Below are 23,252 nucleotides of genomic sequence, written 5' to 3'. Positions count from 1 at the left end.
AACCACAACATCAAGGCTTATCAGCAGGACTTCATTTGCATGAGCCTCTATTTCTGTGTGTGTGATCTACATTGTAGGACAGGTCTGGATCATTTCACACCAATTGCTTTACATTCTTTACATCTTTTCATGTAATCCACTGAAAAAATAGTACTGACTATGAAATATCAGGGTCACACGACTGATCAACACCTTCCTCAGACCAAAACAGGCAATTCTGCATCTGAATAGTGTGTGTGTGTGTGTGTGTGTGTGTGTGTGTGTGTGTGTGTGTGTGTGTGTATTGTAAAAGCATGATTGCAAACATGTGTGCATGTACCTTGCGTCTGTGAGAGGGGACGATAAAAAAGGTCTCGATGGCGTGTTTGCTGAGGAAGGCGTGCCTCTCATGCCCATAGCCTGGCTCCACCTCGTAATCTCCGTTCAGACATTCCAGCGTGGCTCTGGTGATATGAACCTTACTGTGGTGGACACACAGAAACACTCAGAGGAAAAAAAAAACTTTTCACCAAATATATGGCTTCACAATTAAACAGTAAATATGTTTCATTTTTGTATTAATATTTCTCACATAAGACATAAATAACAAGATATTAAAAGATAAATAACCAGTATTAAAAATTGAGGATAGTGGACCCTACTATACCGTGCTCCTGCACTGCAAAACCTGATGAGGGACGTTTACTCGAGTCGGATTTGTGAATATATAATTAAACATATCTGATTTTCATTTCGTCATTTCCACTGTTAGGTTTTACACTGTGGGTCCTCCAAAATATGCACTGCATAGTATAGCTAGTCATAGACAGTCCGAAATTACTCCCTACTCACTATACAGTGGTGCTTGAAAGTTTGTGAACCCTTTAGAATTTTCTCTATTTCTGCATAAATATGACCTAAAACATCATCAGATTTTCACACAAGTCCTAAAAGTAGCTAAAGAGAAGCCAGTTAAACAAATGAGACAAAAATATTATACTTGGTCATTTATTTATTGAGGAAAATGATCCAATATTACATATCTGTGAGGGGCAAAAGTATGTGAACCTCTAGGATTAGCAGTTAATTTGAAGGTGAAATTAAAGTCAGGTGTTTTCACTCAATGGGATGACAGTCAGGTGTGAGTGGGCACCCTGTTTTATTTAAAGAACAGGGATCTATCAAAGTCTGATCTTCACAACACATGTTTGTGGAAGTGTATCATGGCACGAACAAAGGAGATTTCTGAGAACCTCAGAAAAAGCGTTGTTGATGCTCATCAGGCTGGAAAAGGTTACAAAACCATCTCTAAAGAGTTTGGACTCCACCAATCCACAGTCAGACAGATTGTGTACAAACGGAGGAAATTCAAGACCATTGTTACCCTCCCCAGAAGTGGTCGACCAACAAAGATCACTCCAAGAGCAAGGCGTGTAATAGTTGGTGAGGTCACAAAGGACCCCAGGGTAACTTCTAAGCAACTGAAGGCCTCTCTCACATTGGTTAATGTTACACACATGTATTTTTGTGATAAATACATATTATACTGAGCGTATTTCCCACAATAATGCATACAAAGCACTTTGTGTCTGCTGCATCTTTTAGTTCTTTTAAATCAAGGCTGAATACTTTCTTCTTTGCCGCTGCTTTTTATTAAATCAAATTCGAGGCTTTTGATTTGATTTCTTTCAGCGTGACCGCAATGCATGATGGGATATATTGCTTTGGTTAGTGACCATCAGTTGTACACTACTTTTCATGCAAACAAATGACACGCAAATGAATCAGACATGTTTAGAGTCATTTGGGTGTTAATGGGGTGCTGGATGATGTCATGCCCTTAAAACATGTAATGGTTAATTTCTTGAAAAAACTGTTTGAGCACAATTTTTTATTTTGCGTGAATCAAAACAGATTCATGTTCTAATCCTACGGGTTGCCAACGTCATACAGCTACATGCATACAGCATGTTTAACTTTTATATCAAACACCTGGAACAAATATTTAACAGTTATTCCACGAAATCGAGTCGTCCATGAGCTGATAGCCAATGAGGTGCGTACTGCTGAGTCAGCTATAAGCCATGTATGCCGCGAATTGAGTGGAATAACTGTTTTATTCTATCCACATTCACTGGATTTTGAGAAACAGAGCATTTTAATTTTATTTTTTGCAAATTCAATAAATAAACACTACACAAAATGTCTGACAAAATCATTTACACTTAGAATGTAAACAAATTGCCGAAATGACAGTAGCAATTTGTGAAAAACGCTATAATAATAATTCTTGAAACATATAAAAAGATGCGTTCTTACCATCAAATACTTTTATTCCATATTTTGTTGCTTTTTTTTTGGTATCTTCTGAGGTTTTGTTTTCAAATACTTTTTATTTCGTCTTCGATTGCTTCAGCAACACGTGCTGCCATTTTGTTTTTCTCTATTCATGGTAAATGAGCTGATATCCTAGTAGCAGAGTAGCCGATCGGAGCGTGCGATTGCTCATATCCAGTGAATATGGATAGAATAATAGTATAAATACGGAGGTGATTATAGAAAATCGCATGCGCTGATTGGTTGAGAAATTCGGACTATTTCTCGATAATCACCTCCAGCGACTCGGCAAAATGGCGGCCAATCGCTTCGTCACCGTACGTGAGGAAGAATGCTGTACGTGAGGAAGAATGCTTTAATGCTGTTCCTAAAAGCACTAAAGATGCTCGAATGGTCTAAAACTATTCAAAGGTAAGGTTGAATTGTGATTTATTTTATCTGTTTCAAAACAAAGTATTTTATGTGAATTGGCAGAGATAAGTGACACAAGTTTGTGCACCTTTATTACATTTGCATGCTGATTTTGAAGTTTTAAATAAACATTTTTTTAAAAATACGATTATTTTAATTTCTTTGAAATAATCACCTGTTTATTTATACTAAAACAATTTTCCTCCTCCGGCTCAGTGAACATTGGTGAATATTAACCTTGACTTTGCCTCAGTTCATCATCCTTCAGCTGCATTTTTTTCTTGCAAGCGACCACGAGTCCCATCCATTGCCTTCGATCTGCAGCCAACGCAGCAATTGCATCAGGGCGCAAATCGCCCTCTGTGTCCTCTAACAGTTTCAGATAGCTTATCCTCTGTCGACCTGGATGCCTTTTGCCATGGGCTGGAACATAGAGGCCGTACCTCCTGCATGGTTCTTCTTCTGGCATCCTAAGGGCGTGTCCAAGGAAGCATAGCTGACGCTGCCATACAGTGCTGATGGGCTGGGTGTTTGTCATTTTGTAGATCTGAGCATTGCTCACACAGTCAAGGCATTTGATGTTCAGCATGATTCTATAACAGGATGTGGCAAATGCTTTTATCTTGTTTTCCATCTTGACTGATAGTACCCAGGATTCACATCCATACAGAAGCACTGTCACACAGGTGGTGTTGAAAAGTTTGCTTTTAGCTGCAATGGGCACTGATGGGCTTCTCCAGATCTTTTCTAGTTTCCAGAAAGTAGTCCATGCAAGTGCCTTTCGCCTGATTAGGTCACTGTTACTAGATGCCATCATGGATCCCAGGTATTTAAAGTTGGACACGTGGTTTATTGGATGTCCATATACTTCCAGAGGTGGCTGTGGGTTGCAGTTGATGGTCATGTACTCGGTCTTGGGAACACTGACAACAGGACCTAGTTGTTTTGCTTCAGCTGCTGATTTGGAAAGTTGTACCTGTGCCCTAGGTATGGATGACTCAAGCAAGGTGATGTCGTCCGCGAAATCTAGATCATTTAGGATTTTGGTAGGGTGTCTCCTAGATTGATGAGGATGGGTATCTATGCCAGAGTCTGTGTTCTCTGTTGATTTCTTCATGAAGAAGTCAATAACGACAATGATTAAGAACAGGGCAAGAACATCTTGCAGTACCCCAGCTGTAATCTGATAAGGGTCAGAGATGTTCCTATCCACTATGATGGCACTCTTGGAGTTGGTGTAGCGTGCACTGATGACTTTGAAAATGGCATCTGGGATGCCATAGTGGCATAGAATGCAGAACATGATGCTTCTGTTGATGGAATCAAATGCCTTTTTAAAGTCAATAAAAGTGACGGTCAGTGGAAGTTGGTAGGTTCTAAAGGCTTCCATGATCCTTCACAGGGTGTGGATTTGCTGAGTGCAACTTCTGCCTGGGCGGAAACCAGCCTGGTTTTTCCTTAGTAGCGGATCCACATGATCTCTTATTCTCATCAACAGTATCTTGTTGTACACCTTGGCTTGTCTCTGTTATTATTCACTGATATTCACTTCACCTTCAGCAAATAATTGTTAAATATCACCAAGTCAAACACACAAAATGAGCCAGACGTGCTATTTCGCTCATAGGAAAGATGCAATCTTCCACAAGACCCTAGTTAGTAAACCAGGTTGGGTTCTATGTTTTAAACACTAAAAATATTCATAAATCTGGGCCTCTTCACTCTTAGCAGGCTAAGCTGGATTCAACGCTGAATCAACTCTTACACAGGACAGGTCCAGGTCTGAGCCACAAGTTTAGAATCAGGGTTGCGTTACCTCTTTTCCACACACACACTCAAAGATCGAAATAAAAAATAAAAAAGCTCTATGTGTGTCCAGTAGTCATGAAGTCCTGAAATGTTTATGGAGGAACTGACCCCGGAAGTCCTCCTGCCTCCATCATGTTTGCCAGCGTGACATCATTTGACCAAACATCATACTGCCATTTCCTCAATCCCAGAACCCCACACAGCACACGACCTGTGTGCAATCCTACACGCATGTTCAGATCCACCTCCGTTGCCTCTGCAACAGACCTGCAATTAAACACACACACACATAGCATGTACACTCACAGTTAATATGTTTGTTAAAATTAAATATATACAGTGGATATAAAAAGTGTACACACCCCATTAAAATGATGGGTTTTTCTGATGTGAAAATATGAGACCATGAAAAATAATTTCAAAACTTTCCCGCCTTTTAATGTGACCTATAACCTGTACAATTCAATTGAAAAACAAACAAATCTGTTGGGGGGGAAACATAAAAAATAAAGAATGTGCAATAAGCTGGTTGCATAAGTGTACACACCCTTAAACTAATACTTTGCTGAAGCGCCTTTTCATTTAATTACAGCATTCAGTTTTTTTGGGTCAGAGTCTATCAGCCTGCCACATCTAGACTTGCCGATATTTGCCCACTCTTTGCAAAATTGCTCCAAATCTGTCAGATTGTGAGGGCATCTCTTGTGCACAGCCCTCTTCAGGTCACCCCGCAGATTTTCAATTGGATTTAGGTCTGGGCTCTGGCTGGGCCATTCCAAAACTTTTTTGAGGTCATTGTCATGCTGAAAGATGAAATTCATCTTCAGCTTTCTAGCAGACACCTGAAGGTTTTGGGCCAAAATTGACTGGTATTTAGAACTGTTCATAATTCCCTCCACCTGGACTAAAGCCCCTGTTCCAGCTGAAGAAAAACAACCCCAAAACATGATGCTGCCACCACCGTGCTTCACCGTGCGTATGGGGTTCTTTTGGTGATGCGCAGTGTTGTTTTTGCACCAAACATACCTTTTGGAATTGTGGCCAAAAAGTTCAACCTTGGTTTCATCAGACCATAACATTTTCCCACATGCTTTTGGGAGAGTTGATGTTGTTGTTGGTTTTTTTTTTTTTGCAAAATTTAGCCGGGCTTGGATGTTTTTCTTTGACCCTACCTCATAGTCCAGACATATGGAGAATACAGGAGATTGTTGTCACATGTAGTACACAACCAGTACTTGCCAGAAATTCCTGCAGCTCCTTCAGTGTTGCTGTAGGCCTCTTGGCAGCCTCCCTGACCAGTTTTTGTCTTGTCTTTTTATCAATTTTGGAGGGACGTCCAGTTCTCGGTAATGTCACTGCTGTCCCATATTTTCTCCACTTCTTGATGACGGTCTTCACTGTGCTCCATGGTATATCTAATGCCATGGACATTTTTTTGCACCCTTCTCCTGACTGATACCTTTCAACAATGAGATCCCTTTGATGCTTTGTAAGCTCTCTGCGAACTCTGGCTTTTGCTGGAGGATGCAACTGAGTAAATGTCTGAACTTTATTTGGGGTTAATCAGAGTCATTTTAACTGATGGCAGGTGTGAACCCAAAAAGACTGAATGCTGTAATTAAATCAAAAGGTGCTTCAACAAAATATTAGTTTAAGGGTGTGTGCACACTTATGCAACCAGCTTATTGTACGTTTTTTATTTTTTGTTTTTCCCCAGAACAGGTTTGTTTGTTTTTCAACTGAATTGTACAGGTCACATTAAAGGTGGGAAAAGTTTTGAAATTATTTATCATGGTCTCAGGTTTTTCTGATGTACAAAAAAAATCATTTTAACAGGGTGTGTACACTTTTTATATCCACTGTATGTCAAATAAATGGTGTAGAAAGTATTGACACTGATAATCTTTCCTGGGAAGCACACAAAAGGCAGAAGTGCAGGTGAAACAGTGAGCGTGAGCAAAATGAGCACAGTTGTGCATGAAAGACGTGCTCTGAGTGAGGTGGGGGATGAACGTGTGGAAATTAGGGATGCTTGATGCCACTTGTTTCCTTTTTTTCAATCCAATACCAAGTTAAAACAAGATTAGTTACTTGTTATTTACTAATTACTTTAAAAGGTACTTTTTGTATAAAGAGGTTCAGTGTATGTTATATCTGTTTGTACCGAAGGAGGTTGAATTGACAAAATATGATCAAGGAATGTAGACCCTCTAGCGCCTAAGAGATTTGGATCCGGGAGCAAACAGTCACTGACACAGACATGGCTGCTCAGAGATGTTTCTCAGTTTATTGTAGGACAAAAATAAGTATATATTCACATTCAAGAGCGTGTTCTCGCTATGTGATTGGATGATGATGATGATGATGTAATTGACGAAACTAAAATTATCTATTTATAACAGTGTAACATAAATGGGTGATGGAGCTTTACATTGCTGGTTTAGATGACACTACTGTATGAATGAAAAGAGACATCATGTACCATTATATCTCCCATCAGGATCATAGTCTTATGAAAAGAAGAAAGACATTACTGGTCAACATAACCTTCATTCAGCAGAGAGCAGAATATGCGAGCGAAGATAAATCTCAACGACTTAATTAACCAAAACAATTAGCAATCAGAACAGCCTGTATCAGTTTCAAGCATGCCAAATAGATATCTCTATCAATGTATTTATTAAAGTTAGGGTTAGGGTTTGGGTGGCACGGTGGTGTAGTGGTTAGCGCTGTCGCCTTACAGCAAGAAGGTCCGGGTTCGAGCCCCATGGCCGGCGAGGGCCTTTCTGTGTGGAGTTTGCATGTTGTCCCCGTGTCCACGTGGGTTTCCTCCGGGTGCTCCGGTTTCCCCCACAGTCCAAAGACATGCAGGTTAGGTTAACTGGTGGCTCTAAATTGACTGCAGGTGTGAATGTGAGTGTAAATGGTTGTCTGTGTCTATGTGTGAGCCCTGTGATGACCTGGCGACTTGTCCAGGGTGTACCCCGCCTTTCACCTGTAGTCAGCTGGGATAGGCTCCAGCTTGCCTGCGACCCTGTAGAACAGGATAAAGCGGCTAGAGATAATGAGATGAGAGGGTTAGGGTTCACACAAACGTACTATGAGGGAGAAGTATTGCAAGGTAATGCAAAAGTCTTTAAAAAATAATTCCTACCATGACCCTTAGGGGGCTCCATAGATATTTAACAGTTATTCCATGAAATCGAGTTGTACATAGCTGATGAGGCGCATAGTGCAGATTGGGCTATAAGCCATGTACAACAAGATTGAGTGGTATAACTGTTTTATTCTATCTACATTCACTGGATTTTGAGAAACAGAGCATTTTTATTTTTTGCAAATTCAGTAAATAAAAACTTCATACAAAACGTCCGACAAAATAATTTCCGCTTAGAATGTAAACAAACCGGCAAAATGACGGTAGCAATTTGTGAAAAATGCTATAATAATAATAATAATTCTTGAAAAATAAAAAAGATAGTCCTTACCATCAAATACTTTTATTCCATATTTTGTTGCTTTTTTTATTTGGGGGGGGTCTTCTCTAACAAGACTCTAAGAGATTTTTTTTTTAAATATCGCGTCCACATGGGCAACGGATCAGTAAAATATCAGGTACATATGGCAACGCAGCGCTTGCTGAAAACGATGCAATACACATGCCACACCTCTACGTGCGCTGTAAGATGGTCCCATCGGAGACACCAGAACAATAGAAGTAGACGCATGCGCATAAACCCCTTCTTCTGTAGCATTAGCCACATAAAGTTTTGATTATTAATCAGTAGCGTAAAACGAAAGACGCAGAAAGAGGAATGAATGGGGGTAGATGGAAGCCGGTACGCCAACATTCTGATATCCTCCAGAATTCTTTAATGGTCCGGAATAAATTGAATGCTACACGTTGATGGATTACTTTGTTCTTCTACGCCCTTTTTGAGGAATGTATTGCCGGACTTAAACCAACATCTGAAGAGGTGAGATCGCTCCTTTTTTTTCCCTATTTTTGCTGGCGGGATTGTTTTTGTTTTTGGAAAGCGCACGGGCGGTGCGCGGTTTGGTACTGCTTCCGCAGTGTTTGGACTAAAGACTCTGCCCTAAGGCCTATTCTCTCACTCTCTCTCTCACTTTGCACCACTACACAATAAATATTCAGTGAAAATATTTTGTAAGCGTGTTTCATGAACCAAGTTATAGGATTTGTTGACAACTTGCATCGAGTTCGTTACACTTCTACCTGGCGTGAAGCACTGACAGTCATGTGGTTGTGATGTCATCGTTAACAAATCCGTTCTACTCATCCAGACGACTTCGCAACGGGGCCGTTGCCAGATTTTTCCACTCTGGAACCCGTTATCAAAAGATTTCGTTTTGGGGCACCCAAAACGCCGGTGCCGTGTGGACGCCAGGCCGAAATGATAAACAATTTTATCAGATTCACCTGAATCCGTTGCCATGTGGACAGGGCCTAAGCTGCTAAGACTATTCACACCTGGCCTCCAATGACCCAAACACCTACAGGATGACAGAGGGTCAACGACCCATGTGACCTCAATGACTCTCCTTAGGGTTGTTTTTGGTCCACTAGAGGATAAATACCTGGAACTCCCCACTAGTCAGACAGAACTGAAGAAGCCTTTCGGATGAGAGGTGAAACTTCTTCAAGAATTTCAAGCAAGTCCAGTCGCCTTCTTTAGCACCTCGTTTTACTGTAACCTGGATGACTGAGAACCTTCACAGATGGGTTTTCTTCTTCTTCTTCTTCTTCTTTAGGGTTTTTTGGTGGTTTGCAAACCAATTTAAACGACTGGGCTGGAGTGCCTGCGATGATCTGATGACTTGTCCAGGGTGTACCCTGCCTTTCACCCATAGACAGCTGGGATAGGCTCCAGCTTGCCTGCGAACCTGTAGAACAGGATAAGCAGCTACAGATAATGGATGGACAGGCTGGAGTGTGGAATAGGCGACATGGGGGGCTATATTCTTTTAGCTATTTCTTTTAAATACTTAACAATTTTTGGGTTTTGCTTTCAAGTAGAGTTTTTATTTCATCCTCGGTTGAAAAACAAAATGGCACAGCATGGCAACATGCTGTGCCATTTTGTTTTTCTCTACTAATGGTATATGAGCTGATATCCTAGTAGTAGAGTAGCCAATCAGAGCGCATGATTGCTCATATCCAGTGATTGTGCATAGAATAACAAGAATTATCCATCCATTATCTGTAACCACTTATCCTGTGCAGGGTCAAGGGCAAGCTGGAGCCTATCCCAACTGACTATGGGAGAGAGGCGGGGTACACCCTGGACAAGTCGCCAGGTCATCACAGGGCTGACAAATGGAGACAAACAACCATTCACACTCACATTCACTCCTACGGTCAATTTAGAGCCACCAATTAACCTAATCTTTGGACTGTGTGGGGAAACCGGAGCACCCGGAAGAAACCCACGCAGACACGGGGAGAACATGCAAACTCCACAAAGAAAGGCTCCCATCGGCCGCTGTGCTCAAACCCAGAACCTTCTTGCTGTGAGGCGACAGTGGTAACCATTACACCACCGTGCCGCCCTAACAAGAATTATATGCAAAGTAAATCATTCGATACTGAAGTTGGGTTTCTGTAGAGGTTTGCTTTTGTCACACAGCCCTGGAGCAGCCAACCTCATACAGATAAAATCCAAGCTAAAATAAAATGACATTTTGCCTTTGTTTATTGTCTTTTCATGGTTTAAGTTTAATATTGAACTTTAGGACGTCAGGTTACAATGAGGCCTTTTGTCTCAGGTTGCCCCATTGTGCTCTGGGCACCTCAATATGATTAAATTCTTCTATTAAATATCAGTATAGAAGTTAGGATTTGGACTACTGCAGTGTAAATGTGTCAGTAATTCATCTATCTGTCAGAAACATCAGCCTGGACAACGTAGCTCTAATGGTCTGCTCTGTGAATTGAACAAACATCTATTTTATAACTTAAAAATCGGTCAAAGAATTCGGAGTGAGGTTCGTGATCTACATTCAAAGCGAAAACTTGAAAGCATGCAAAGAAATCTCTCACCTCTCTACCTACATAACACCACACAGCAAAGAAAGAGAGAGAGCAGGAAAAGGGTTTGCTGGGTTTATTTTTAACAACACAACCTGAATGAGCGGAGAAAGCTCAAGAGCCTGAGATGGGAGGATGTCAGATGAGGGGGAAATAAGTGCTCTGTGTGTGTGTGTGTGTGTGTGTGTGTGTGTGTGTGTGTGTGTGTGTGTGTGTGTGTGTGTGTGTGCGCATGCCTGTATTAGGTGATAAGAGATTCTAGTCACAAGGGCCAACTTAGGAACCACTGACATAAGTCAGCGCGCACACACACACGCGCGCGCACACACACACATTCTTACAGTCTACTAAGTAACATACCCAACCTATGGCTGTCATTTACCATTGCCAATGTTTCCTTTAAAAAATGGCATCAACATTTAACTATTATTTCTTCATGTTCACCTCAGACATCAGAACGGGGGAACGGGAAAGGGGCGGCATGGTGGCGTAGTGGTTAGCACTGTTGCCTCACAGCAAGAAGGTTCTGGGTTCAAGCCCAATGGCTGACGGGGGCTTTTCTGTGTGGAGTTTTCATGTTCTACTCATGTCTGCATGGGTGTGCTCCGGTTAACCAAGGATAGGTTAACATGGGGTGGCCTTAGGCTGAAGTGCCCTTGAGCAAGGCACCTAACCCCAACTGCTCTCTAGGCGCTGTAGTATAGCTGCCCACTGTTCTGTGTATGTGTGTGTGCTCACTGCTCACTTGGGTGTATATGCATGTGTGTGTTCGCTGGTTCAGATGGGTCAAATGCAGGGGATGAATTTCACTGTTCTTGAGTGTGCATGTGACAAATAAAAGCTTCTTCTGATAATTAATGTGGCCCAGCGTCTGTGAACTCATAGACGCAAATCAAGGCCTAAGTGTTTTCCTCCAAGTGTGTTACACTTCCAAGTGACAAACATCATGAGCAGCAGTTTGAAAAGATGCAGTGGCTGACTTCGTGTGTCTTAGAAGCACGGGCGATTGCTCTAAGACAACGAGGGAGGCTCAGCCTCCTCTAAAAATGACGAACATCGTGTAGGATGAATTGTGCTAGGCTTATGTTATAGCCGACCTTATAACATTGCTATTTCAGATCCAGAATCATAGAAATATATGTGCTCAACCCAACTACAGTGCGAAATCATTCCGTTATAACTTTCCCCAGTTCGCCTAATGTGTGCGTGAGTTTCTCCCCCTCGTGACAGCGCGATGCAGCGCAGCCTCAGTGGATTGAGAGCTATGTGCTTGTCAATCTCAAAATCCAAGACGATTATTGGACAAATACTGTGAAAATGCCCGCCCACGGAGTCTCACGGACTCCCAGCCTCAATGGACTTCAACGGCATTTGGGAGCTCTGCGCTTTTCAATCTCAAAATGCAAGACGATTATTGGACAAATACTGCGAAAACACCCGCCCACGGACTCCGAGCCTCACATGGGAGGGACATGGCAGTTTCCGCAAGGAGACTGGTGATTGGTGAAAGCGGCCGGATATTTTCTTTGATTGACGGCTCATTTCAACTATAGACAGACAGCGGTACAGTGTTGCCAGATTGGGCGGTTTCCTGCCGAATTAAGTGCATTTTGGCGTGTTTGGAACATATTTTGGGCTGGATAACGTCAGCAGTATCTGGCAACATCAGTTCAGTCCCATGCAGATTCGCAAGTGCTGCGGTGTATTGTAAGAGATCAGCTTGCATTTCGATTTCATTCATTACATACGGTTTCTACCAGCTTGTATATATTTTCATTGTAAATAAAGTGTAAATATAGTGTTGTCAAGTTTGCTATCTTAGTTCCAGAAATTTTGTTTATTTGTTTATTACTGAACTTGAACTTGAGGGGGCTAGTCAGCTAGCAAGAAAGCTGCTCACGGATGCCAAGCATTGCTGATTTAATTTTGGCGAAGCCATTTGCCAGTCTTCCTTTCGAGGAAAAAATTAAAATTAAAGAGCAGGGTAGACCAACGCCTCAAATTGACTTGGTGAAAAAGGTAGGGAATAATACTCGTTCCTTTCAGCTCTCCTGGTACGAGAAAGTGAATTGGCTAACAGCAAGTGACCCACATCAACAACAGTAAATAGGCTACTTTAGTAATATGTCATGGATGGACCAAAAATATAGAATCTATTTAAAATGTTTATGCTGAGTATATTATACTGGAATATATGTTTTTCTGGATATGAATTAAACACCGCTACAATTTGGAAAACATTTTTAAACAAAAACACAGCCGAGATCAATTTTTAAACAACATGCCACAATTTTAAAATATAAAAATGTTAAAATATACCCCCTCCCCCAACACCACCATCATGTATATTGGACAGTAGGCTAATGGGCCAAAAGAACCTGTTATTTCACAGTTTATGACCCTGCCAACAATCAGCCAGATCAGAGGCAAGAGTATGGGCAAAATTTATGTGTTTTTTCTTTTTAAAATCTGGAAATATCGTAACCGACTAGCCTCCCCTGTTTGAAAGACTACCAGCAGCCACTGCTTAGAGGGTAGGAATTGACCAGATCAAATTCTGCCCTGGTCTGGAAAAAAATTATTGGACTTTCTAGGTTTTGCCCCTTCATTATCCACATTAACATTGCAAAAATTCCCACAACATTCCAAGATAATGCTCTGGAAGTACCTTGTAAGTCACACAGTTAGACGCAGATGCTTCTGGTCAGGAAAAACTGAGCAACTCTTATAAGCCAATCAGGTTCAGGTATTTTGGTCATGTGACCTCCATAAAATATATGGGGGGGTTTTGTTGTTGTTGGGTTTTTTTTAAAAGTTCAATCCTCTCCAAAGTTAGGCCTACCCATGGCTATCATTCTCCAGCCAGAAGTTTACCTCCTAAAAGTGTTTATTACCTCCGCCAACTTTGTTGAAGGAGGTTATGTTTTTGTCTCCATTTGTTTGTTTGTCTGTTCCCAACATAACTCAAAAGTTAGTGAATGGACTTTGATGGCATTTTGAAGAAAGGTGAGCCAGGGGCCAAGGAACAATTGATTAGATTTTGATGTAAATCCAGATATGTGGCTTGGTGGAGGTCTGCACTTTACCAAGTGCCCTTCTAGTTATTTCATAAATCCTTGCTATGTGGATGGAATATTAGTGTAAGAACACAAATTTGTTTCATTTTTTCACTATAAACTGGATTGAACAAACTTGCTAGACTGGAAAATTTGGTCAGGTATCCTTATCATCATCATCATCATCATCATTTATTTAACCAGGCAAAAAACTCTTTGAGAACTCTTTAAAGTCTCTTTCAAACGTGGCCTGGCCAAAAAAGCCACAACCATTGTTTTAACGGTAAAATATGAACAAACACATACAGCCATTACAAACACGCTGTAATATCCAGTTTCTGTGCAATAAAAGATCACAGATAGAACATGTACAGTTTCAGAATCAGCACCACAACAAAAAGTTGATCACCGTCGGGATTACCGATGGATGAATTATGTATTTGCACAGTGTACGCTGGGTATTCTAGTTTCACGACATCAAGGTGTGAAAACAGAAAATCGATAGAAAATCATGAATTCGGTTAAAATGCTGACACAATATTGTATAGCGATACAATACTGTTCGACAGAATAATACAAACCACAACAGATCTAGATCTGATATTTTCTGCAGGAATGCTCCTTTAACTGTTAACTGCTCAGCTGCATCCTGCCTTAATTGTACCCGTAAGTCGCTTTGGATGAAAGCATCAACCAAATGAGCAAAGGTAGTAGATTAGATTTTATTATAAATTTGCAGTACATTTGCGTAAATATTGACTGTACATATAGTCTTATTTCATCTACATTCACTGGATATGAGCAATAGTGCATTCTGATTGGCTACTCTACTACTAGGCTATCAGCTCATATTCCATGAGTAGAGAAAAACAAAATGGTGGAGCATGTTGCTGAAGCAACCAAGGACAAAATAAAAACTATACTTGAAAACAAAACCCCCAAAAATACAAAAAAAAGCAACAAAATATGGAATAAAAGTATTTGATGGTAAGAACGTATCTTTTTTTTATTTTTCAAGAATTATTATTATCACATTTTTCACAAATTGCTTCTGTCATTTCGCCGGTTTGTTTACATTCTAAGCGGAAATTACTTTGTTGGACGTTTTGTATAAAGTTTTTATTTATCGAATTTGCAAAAAATAAAAATAAAAATGCTCTGTTTCTCAAAATCCAATGAATGCGGACAGAATAAAAGAGTTATTCCACTCAATCTCATCATACATGGCTTATCAGCTCATATACAACTTGATTTCATGGAATAATTGCTATATATATCAATCATCTCATCTCATTATCTCTAGCCGCTTTATCCTGTTCTACAGGGTCGCAGTACAATTATTAAAAATTACTACAGTACTTCACTAACTAAAAAGTATGTTTTACAGTTATTTACTGTAAGTATAGAGTACTTTACTGGCACTGCCTTTAAATTCTGTACTTTAAAGCTATACTGCCTTTCAGATTTTTCAAGTGTAGGTCATAAAAAGAATTTTCCCTGACACCCAATTATTTTTGTTTAGTGGACTGAAAGCTACTGAATTCGAATCACAGACTTCCAAATGTATTTTAGTTTTTTTTTTTAATAGAACAATTAATGAATTTAGGGCCATGTGACCCTAAATTCTCCGCTATTTTTTCCTGCTTCACCATGACGCAATATAAGATACTACGTCATGCATCATGTGGTGGGCTTTCCCCGTTTGCACAAGGCATTGTGGGATACAAATTTGAAACAGGAGAGAAAAACGGAGGACGAGAGTGTGCGAATGAAACGTGAAAGACCGACTACAGTAACAGAAAACGAGAAGAAAAGACGTTATGTTGTGAAGGAAAGGAAACGCAGGACCAAACTAATAAATATCAGCGGTCAGCAAGCACCTCGGTGTGATCAGCTGTTCGTTTAGCGACAGAATGATGTAACTGTCAGCGCACGCGCACACGGACTTCCTCTGTCTGCTTGACTGCACGAAGCGAGCAATATCATGTACATAATTTGCTAGGGAATCCCCTCGAATTAAATAACTTCCCAGCCACAGAATGGCCTGATATTTTGTGAGATATTACAGAAATAAACATACATCACAATGACCAAATTTCAGAGGGAACTAAATTTCACAGATTTTATAAAATCGAAACAGTGTCTAGCTTTAAATTCAGATTAAGAGTGAGATTTTATTATTTTATCCAATTGTGCATATCAGTAAAGAACTTAGATTGTCAAATTAGTGTAAAGTGCATTTCAATTACAGCAAAAGCACAAACTCTGTGAAGTTAGTAAATATTGAAACATACCATAGCATAGCACTCGAGTGATATACAGTGGTGCTTGAAAGTTTGTGAACCCTTTAGAATGTTCTATATTTCTGCATAAATATGACCTAAAACATCATCAGATTTTCACACAAGTCCTAAAAGTAGATAAAGAGAACCCAGTTAAACAAATGAGACAAAAATATTATACTTGGTCATTTATTTATTGAGGAAAGTGATCCAATATTACATACACTATATTGCCAAAAGTATTTGCTCACCCATCCAAATTATCGGAATCAGTTGTTCCAATCACTTCCATGGCCACAGGTGTATAAAATCAAGCACCTAGGCATGCAGACTGTTTTTACAGTTTGGAGCTGGCCCCTTCCTCTTCCAACATGACTGTGCACCAGTGCACAAAGCAAGGTCCATAAAGACATGGATGACAGAGTCTGGTGTGGATGAACTTGACTGGCCTGCACAGAGTCCTGACCTCAACCCGATAGAACACCTTTGGGATGAATTAGAGCGGAGACTGAGAGCCAGGCCTTCTCGTCCAACATCAGTGTGTGACCTCACAAATGCGCTTCTGGAAGAATGGTCAAAAATTCCCATAAACGCACTCCTAAACCTTGTGGACAGCCTTCCCAGAAGAGTTGAAGCTGTTCTAGCTGCAAAGGGTGGACTGACGTCATATTGAACCCTATGGATTAGGAATGGGATGTCACTTAAGCTCATATGTGAGTCAATGCAGGTGAGCAAATACTTCTGGCAATATAGTGTATCTGTGAATGGCAAAAGTATGTGAACCTCTAGGATTAGCAGTTAATTTGAAGGTGAAATTAGAGTCAGGTGTTTTCAATCAATGGGATGACAATCAGGTGTGAGTGGGCACCCTCTTTTATTTAAAGAACAGGGATCTATCAAAGTCTGATCTTCACAACACGTGTTTGTGGAAGTGTATCATGGCATGAACTAGAGATGCACCGATTGCAATTTTTTGGGCCGATTCCGATTTCCGATTTTCCATGGAGTGTGACCTGCCGATACCGATTTTGGCCGATTCCGATTTCATTTTTTCAAACCACTTCACAGCACACACAAAGACTATTTTCTTTTTATCTTTTCTTTAATAGAACATTCTGCCAGATTTTCAGTAATAAATTTTCAACACCTCAAAGGTTGAAAACAAACAAAAAGACATTGTTCTTTGTAAAATCTTTCTTCATGTTTGGTATTAACATATTAATTCCTGTAATAGGAAATTCACACAAACATTTTTTCTTTTCCCATCCAATATCTGGCACAAAAACAACTTCCCCCTCATATATTATTTGCCAACTGCTACGGAACACACTTTCATAAGCCTATTTACATCTGAAAACTTATGCCTTATAGAACAACCCATTTCTTCATTCAGTATCAAAATACAAAAATAATTTCCAGTCATACTTAAACCATAGCCATTCTATCATCTTTGTCAAATGTGTATTTGTAGAGTAATTTCCAATGGAATCAAGTGCAACCAAGGTCGTAAAACAAACAAAAAGACATTTTTTTCTTTCTCTCTTTGTACAAATCTAACTAGATGTTTGGTAATAGGCTAACGTATTAATTCCTGTAATGGGAAATTCACACAACCACAAATGTTTTCTTCTTTTCACATCCAATATCTGGCACAAAAAAAAAAATTAACTATCGTGAATTTTTTTTTTTGTTAACGGCGCGCGCGCCGGTGCTCGTTAGGCGCTCAGGACTGACACTGTTCTGCGCAAGCGCAACACAATCGCACTAGAAAGCATGTTCAAGCTGCCAGTGTAGCTGCAGCCTTTTTAGTTGCGAATTACGAGTATTTCCACTTTCATCTCTATGTGATACACAAGTTTTGATCGGCAGAAAATCGGCATATTTTAATTTTGACCGGCCGGTCGCCGGTCATGGCCGATCACGTGAAAATCGGCCGATTCCGATCGGCAGCCGGTCAATCGGTGCATCTCTGGCATGAACAAAGGAGATTTCTGAGGACCTCAGAAAAAGCGTTGTTGATGCTCATCAGGCTGGAAAAGGTTACAAAACCATCTCTAAAGAGTTTGGACTCCACCAATCCACAGTCAGACAGATTGTGTACAAATGGAGGAAATTCAAGACCATTGTTACCCTCCCCAGGAGTGGGCAACCAACAAAGATCACTCCAAGAGCAAGGCGTGTAATAGTCGCCGAGGTCACAAAGGACCCCAGGGTAATTCCTAAGCAACTGAAGGCCTCTCTCACATTGGCTAATGTTCATGAGTCCACCATCAGGAGAACACTGAACAACAATGGTGTGCATGGCAGGGTTGCAAGGAGAAAGCCACTGCTCTCCAAAAAGAACATTGCTGCTCGTCTGCAGTTTGCTAAAGATCACGTGGACAAGCCAGAAGGCCATTGGAAAAATGTTTTGTGGACAGAGGAGACCAAAATAGAACTTTTTGGTTTAAATGAGAAGCGTTATGTTTGGAGAAAGGAAAACACTGCATTCCAGCATAAGAACCTTATCCCATCTGTGAAACATGGTGGTGGTAGTATCATGGTTTGGGCCTGATTTGCTGCATCTGGGCCAGGACGGCTTGCCATCATTGATGGAACAATGAATTCTGAATTATACCAACGAATTCTAAAGGCAAATGTCAGGCCATCTGTCCATGAACTGAATCTCGAGAAGGTGGGTCATGCAGCAAGACAACGATCCTAAGCACACAAGTCGTTCTTGTTAAAGAAGAATAAAGTTAATGTTTTGGAATGGCCAAGTCAAAGTCCTGACCTTAATCCAATCGAAATGTTGTGGAAGGACCTGAAGCGAGCAGTTCATGTGAGGAAACCCACCAACATCCCAGAGTTGAAGCTGTTCTGTATGGAGGAATGGGCTAAAATTCCTCCAAGCCGGTGTGCAGGACTGATCAACAGTTACTGGAAACATTTAGTTGCAGTTATTGCTGCACAAGGGAGTCACACCAGATACTGAATGCAAAGGTTCACATACTTTTGCCACTCACAGATATGTAATATTGAATCATTTTCCTCAATAAATAAATGACCAAGTAGAATATTTTTGTCTCATTTGTTTAACTGGGTTCTCTTTATCTACTTTTAGGACTTGTGTGAAAATCTGATGATGTTTTAGGTCATATTTATGCAGAAATATAGAAAATTCTAAAGGGTTCACAAACTTTCAAGCACCACTCTAAGTAGTAATACCTGCTCTAAATATAGTAATACAATTTGAGAGTTTTAGTCTTTCTCATTTTCCAAAAATCCTCTGTGACAGTGTGAGCTATAAACACTTCTACATTCTTTTTGCTTACAAACAAAACTGTCTCAGTAGAATTCAGTGGAAATCGTTTAGTGCAATTTTTCCGCATGTATCCATGTGCGTCCCAGTAAAGCTGGTTACGTTTTGCTGGCGTGCAAAAGATTTTGGTATCTCTTGCATTTCGAAAGGCAAAAGGTTTGAGTTACATGTTTTAATAAATTACAATTGAGGAAAATGCATGAATGAAAGAAAACCGTTCACATCCAAATGAACCATCTGTAAAAAAAAAAAGATGCTTCAAGAATAAACTATGTCAATGAACAGTGTGTACTGTCACAGAAAAGTGTGTGTTAGGAAATAAGGCAGGTACACACTTACGTGATGGTGTCAATCATGTCGAGTCCCATTTCCACACAGCAGTGGGCATGGTCAGCTTTGGGCTGGGTCAGACCCGACACACAGTAATAACAGTCCCCCAGGATCTTTATCCTCCTGCAGTGGTTCTCCTTTTAGTCGCACACACACGAGAAGGAGACAGAAAAAGAAAAATACGTAGTATCGTATTTCCATCAAAAGAGTGATGGCTCGTCATCATTTTATTCTATTATCTCAGCATGTATTCCTGATTTCTTATTAAACACTAAACTCCATACACACATTCCTCACCGTCTGAACTACACACACATCTTTCCTGTTAGTAGTAGTGACTGAATAATGTGCCAGCTAATCAGCCAGAAATGGATTTTTATTGTTCTAATAAATGAGAGTGCTTGTTCATACATGTGTGTGTGTGTGAGCATGTGTGTGTGTGCTGCTCAGTGAATATGCCAAACATGGGCATTGCTACAATTCCTGTGATAAACTATTGAAGTAGATTTCCTCCCACTCAGGTTGAGGAAAGCAAAACAAAGTGAAAGAGAGAAAGAGAGCACAGATTCGGGCCTATTATACTGTAGCTCTTTATACAGATACGTGACCTTTTGTTTCATTTCATCACTCAGGATGAAACCTAAAGTCTGACATTTGGCAAATTTGTTCATCTAATTAAATATTTTTAATCAATCATTTTATTCCACTATCCTACAAGGGCAGCACGGTGGTGTAGTGGTTAGCGCTGTCGTCTCACAGCAAGAAGGTCCGGGTTCGAGCCCAGCAGCCGATGGGGGCCTTTCTGTGTGGAGTTTGCATGTTCTCCCCGTGTCTGTGTGGGTTTCCTCCGGGTGCTCCGGTTTCCCCCAAAGACATGTGGTTAGGTTAACATGGGGCAGCCATGGCCTGAGGTTGGGCTAAAGTGCCCTTGAGCAAGATACCTAACCCCCAACTGCTCCCCGGGTGCTGTAGCATAGCTGCCCACTGCTCTGGGTATGTGTGTGTGTGCTCATTGCTCACTCGTGTGTGTTCACTGCTTCAGACGGGTTAAATGCAGAGGTTAAATTTCACTGTGTGTTTAAGTCTGTGTGACAAATCAAGGCTTGTTGGCTTCTTCGAAAGAGCTACCAACCAGGCAGAGAGAACACTAGCACATGCACGGGGACCCCACCCATGGACAACTGGGTCATCGACGGGACTTGAACTCGCTTATCTCCAGACAATAATCTCCAGACACTTTTCTGTTGCACCACTTCGGAGCTCGCATTTGAATATCTGAAAGCAAATTTGATCCTGGCCTGAGGGAACATCTGCCACCTGAACAACATGATACTAATTTTAATTTGGACATCCTGTCATTAAATCAATGAGTCACACGTCTTTGCAAGCGTTTTGAATGATGGTTTTCTTCAACACGTATGTTCAACAATATTCAATATACAGTAACAATAATGTGCGTGTGTGTGTGTGTGTGTGTGTGTGTGTGTGTGTGTGTGTGTGTGTGTGAGAGAGAGAGCTGCCTCAGTAAGAAAGGAAACCCCTTGTCACATCAAGCATGCAACCACCTACCCACACACACACACACACCATCTGTGCTAGAAATATTTTCTAGCTGCTGCCAGTGTTTCAGACGAAAGAAAAAGCTGTTGCTTTTGACAATATTAGCATGCAAAACACTTTATAAAATCTCTTTGTAAAATAACAGGATTTAGTAAAGTAACATGATGTGTGGTGTATATAAAATAAAAAGTGACAGATCCCAAGAAACAGAGAGAGGGGTGACAGAAAGATATGAACAGTAGAGTAACAAATAAAATGAGAGACAAAAAGAATGAGCAGATTCGAACTGAGGTGTTAAATGTAAGGATGCCAGGAAAAAAGCAGTGTTTGGGTCAGTATATACGCACTTTATGGCCAAATGTATTTGGACACCTGACCATCACACCCGTATGTCGTTCTTCCCAAAACTGTTGCCACAGATTTGGAAGCACACAGCTGTGTAGAATGTTTTTGTATGTTCTAGCTTTATAGTTTTCCTTCACTGGAACTAAGAGGCCCAAACCTGGTCCAGTATGACAATGCACCTGTGCACAAAGTGAGGTCCATGGAGACGTGGTTTGCCAAGTTTGGAGTGGAAGAACTCGAGTGGTCTCACTGAACACCTTTGGGATGAACTGGAACACTGACTGCACCCCAAGCCTCCTCACCCAACATCAGTGCCCAACCTCACTAATGCTTTTGTGGCTGAATGATCACAAATCGAGCGGCACGGTGGTGTAGTGGTTAGCGCTGTTGCCTCACAGCAAGAAGGTCCGGGTTCGAGTCCCGTGGCCGGCGAGGGCCTTTCTGTGCGGAGTTTGCATGTTCTCCCCGTGTCCGCGTGGGTTTCCTCCGGGTGCTCCGGTTTCCCCCACAGTCCAAAGACATGCAGGTTAGGTTAACTGGTAACTCTAAATTGACCGTAGGTGTGAATGTGAGTGTGAATGGTTGTCTGTGTCTATGTGTCAGCCCTGTGATGACCTGGTGACTTGTCCAGGGTGTACCCCGCCTTTCGCCCGTAGTCAGCTGGGATAGGCTCCAGCTTGCTTGAGACCCTGTAGAACAGGATAAAGCAGCTAGAGATAATGAGATGAGATGATCACAAATCCCTACAGACACGCTCCAAAATCTAGTGGAAAGCCTTCCCAGAAGAGTGGAGGTTATGATTACAGTAAAGGGGATAAATCTGCAATGGAAAGTTGACCAAACACATTTGAGTGTTATGGTCAGCTGTCCACAAAGTTTTGGCCATATAGTGTCTATGAAGGTTCTCAGTCATCCAGGTCATAGTGATAAGTAAGTGATAAGAAGGCAACTGGACTTGCTTGAAATTCTTGAAGATGCTTCACCTCTCATCCGAAAGGCTTCTTCAGTTCTGTCTGATTATCCATCCATCCATCATCTGTAGCTGCTTATCCTGTTCTGGAGCCTATCCCAGCTGACTATGGGCGAGAGGCGGGGTACACCCTGGATAAGTTGCCAGGTTATCGCAGGGCTGACACAGAGACAAACAACCATTCACACTCTCACCTATGTTCTTTAGAGCCACCAATTAACCTAACCCAGAGGAAACCCACGCAGACACAGGGAGAACATGCAAACTTCACACAGAAAGGCCCTCACCAGCCACTGGGCTCGAACCCAGGACCTACTTGCTGTGAGGCGACAGTGCTAACCACTACACCACCATGCCACCCATTCTGTCTGATTAGTGGGGAGTTAAATAAATAAATTCCTGGAACTCCCCACTAGTCAGACAGAACTGAAGAAGCAATTTCGGATGAGAGGTGATGCATCTTCAAGAATTTCAAGCAAGTCCAGTTGCCTTCTTTAGCACCTATTGTTGGATATATAATGTATATTAAAATTCAAACCCTTACACCAGGATAAAAATGCAAATCCATCCATTATCTGTAGCCGATTATCCTATGCGGGGTCGGAGGCAAGCTGGAGCCTATCCCAGCTGACTATGGGTGAGAGGCAGGGTACACCCTGGACAAGTCGCCAGGTTATCGCAGGGCTGACACAGAGACAAACATTCACACTCACATTCACACCTACGGTCAATTTAGAGCCACCAATTAGCCTAACCTGCATGTCTTTGAATTGTGGGGAAACCGGAGCACCCGGAGGAAACTCACGCAGACACGGGGAGAACA

General features: G+C 41.2%; 1 protein-coding gene across 1 annotated transcript in view; it reads right to left on the bottom strand.

The window, feature by feature from the left end:
* The window catches only part of adcy1a (adenylate cyclase 1a), a 112,330-nt gene that overhangs the window by 45,895 nt on the left and 43,183 nt on the right, over nucleotides 1-23,252 (bottom strand). Inside the window, exons 5-7 of the mRNA XM_060917612.1 lie at nucleotides 19,564-19,691; nucleotides 4,645-4,803; nucleotides 320-461 (exon numbers count right to left, since the gene is read on the bottom strand). Of these exons, the coding sequence (XP_060773595.1) occupies nucleotides 320-461; nucleotides 4,645-4,803; nucleotides 19,564-19,691 (429 nt within the window). The remainder of the gene's footprint in view (nucleotides 1-319; nucleotides 462-4,644; nucleotides 4,804-19,563; nucleotides 19,692-23,252) is intronic.

Source organism: Neoarius graeffei, chromosome 3 (assembly GCF_027579695.1).
Source record: "Neoarius graeffei isolate fNeoGra1 chromosome 3, fNeoGra1.pri, whole genome shotgun sequence".
NCBI lineage: Eukaryota > Metazoa > Chordata > Actinopteri > Siluriformes > Ariidae > Neoarius > Neoarius graeffei.
Note: the sequence above shows the minus strand (reverse complement) of the source record. Positions and strands in the feature narration are given on the sequence as shown.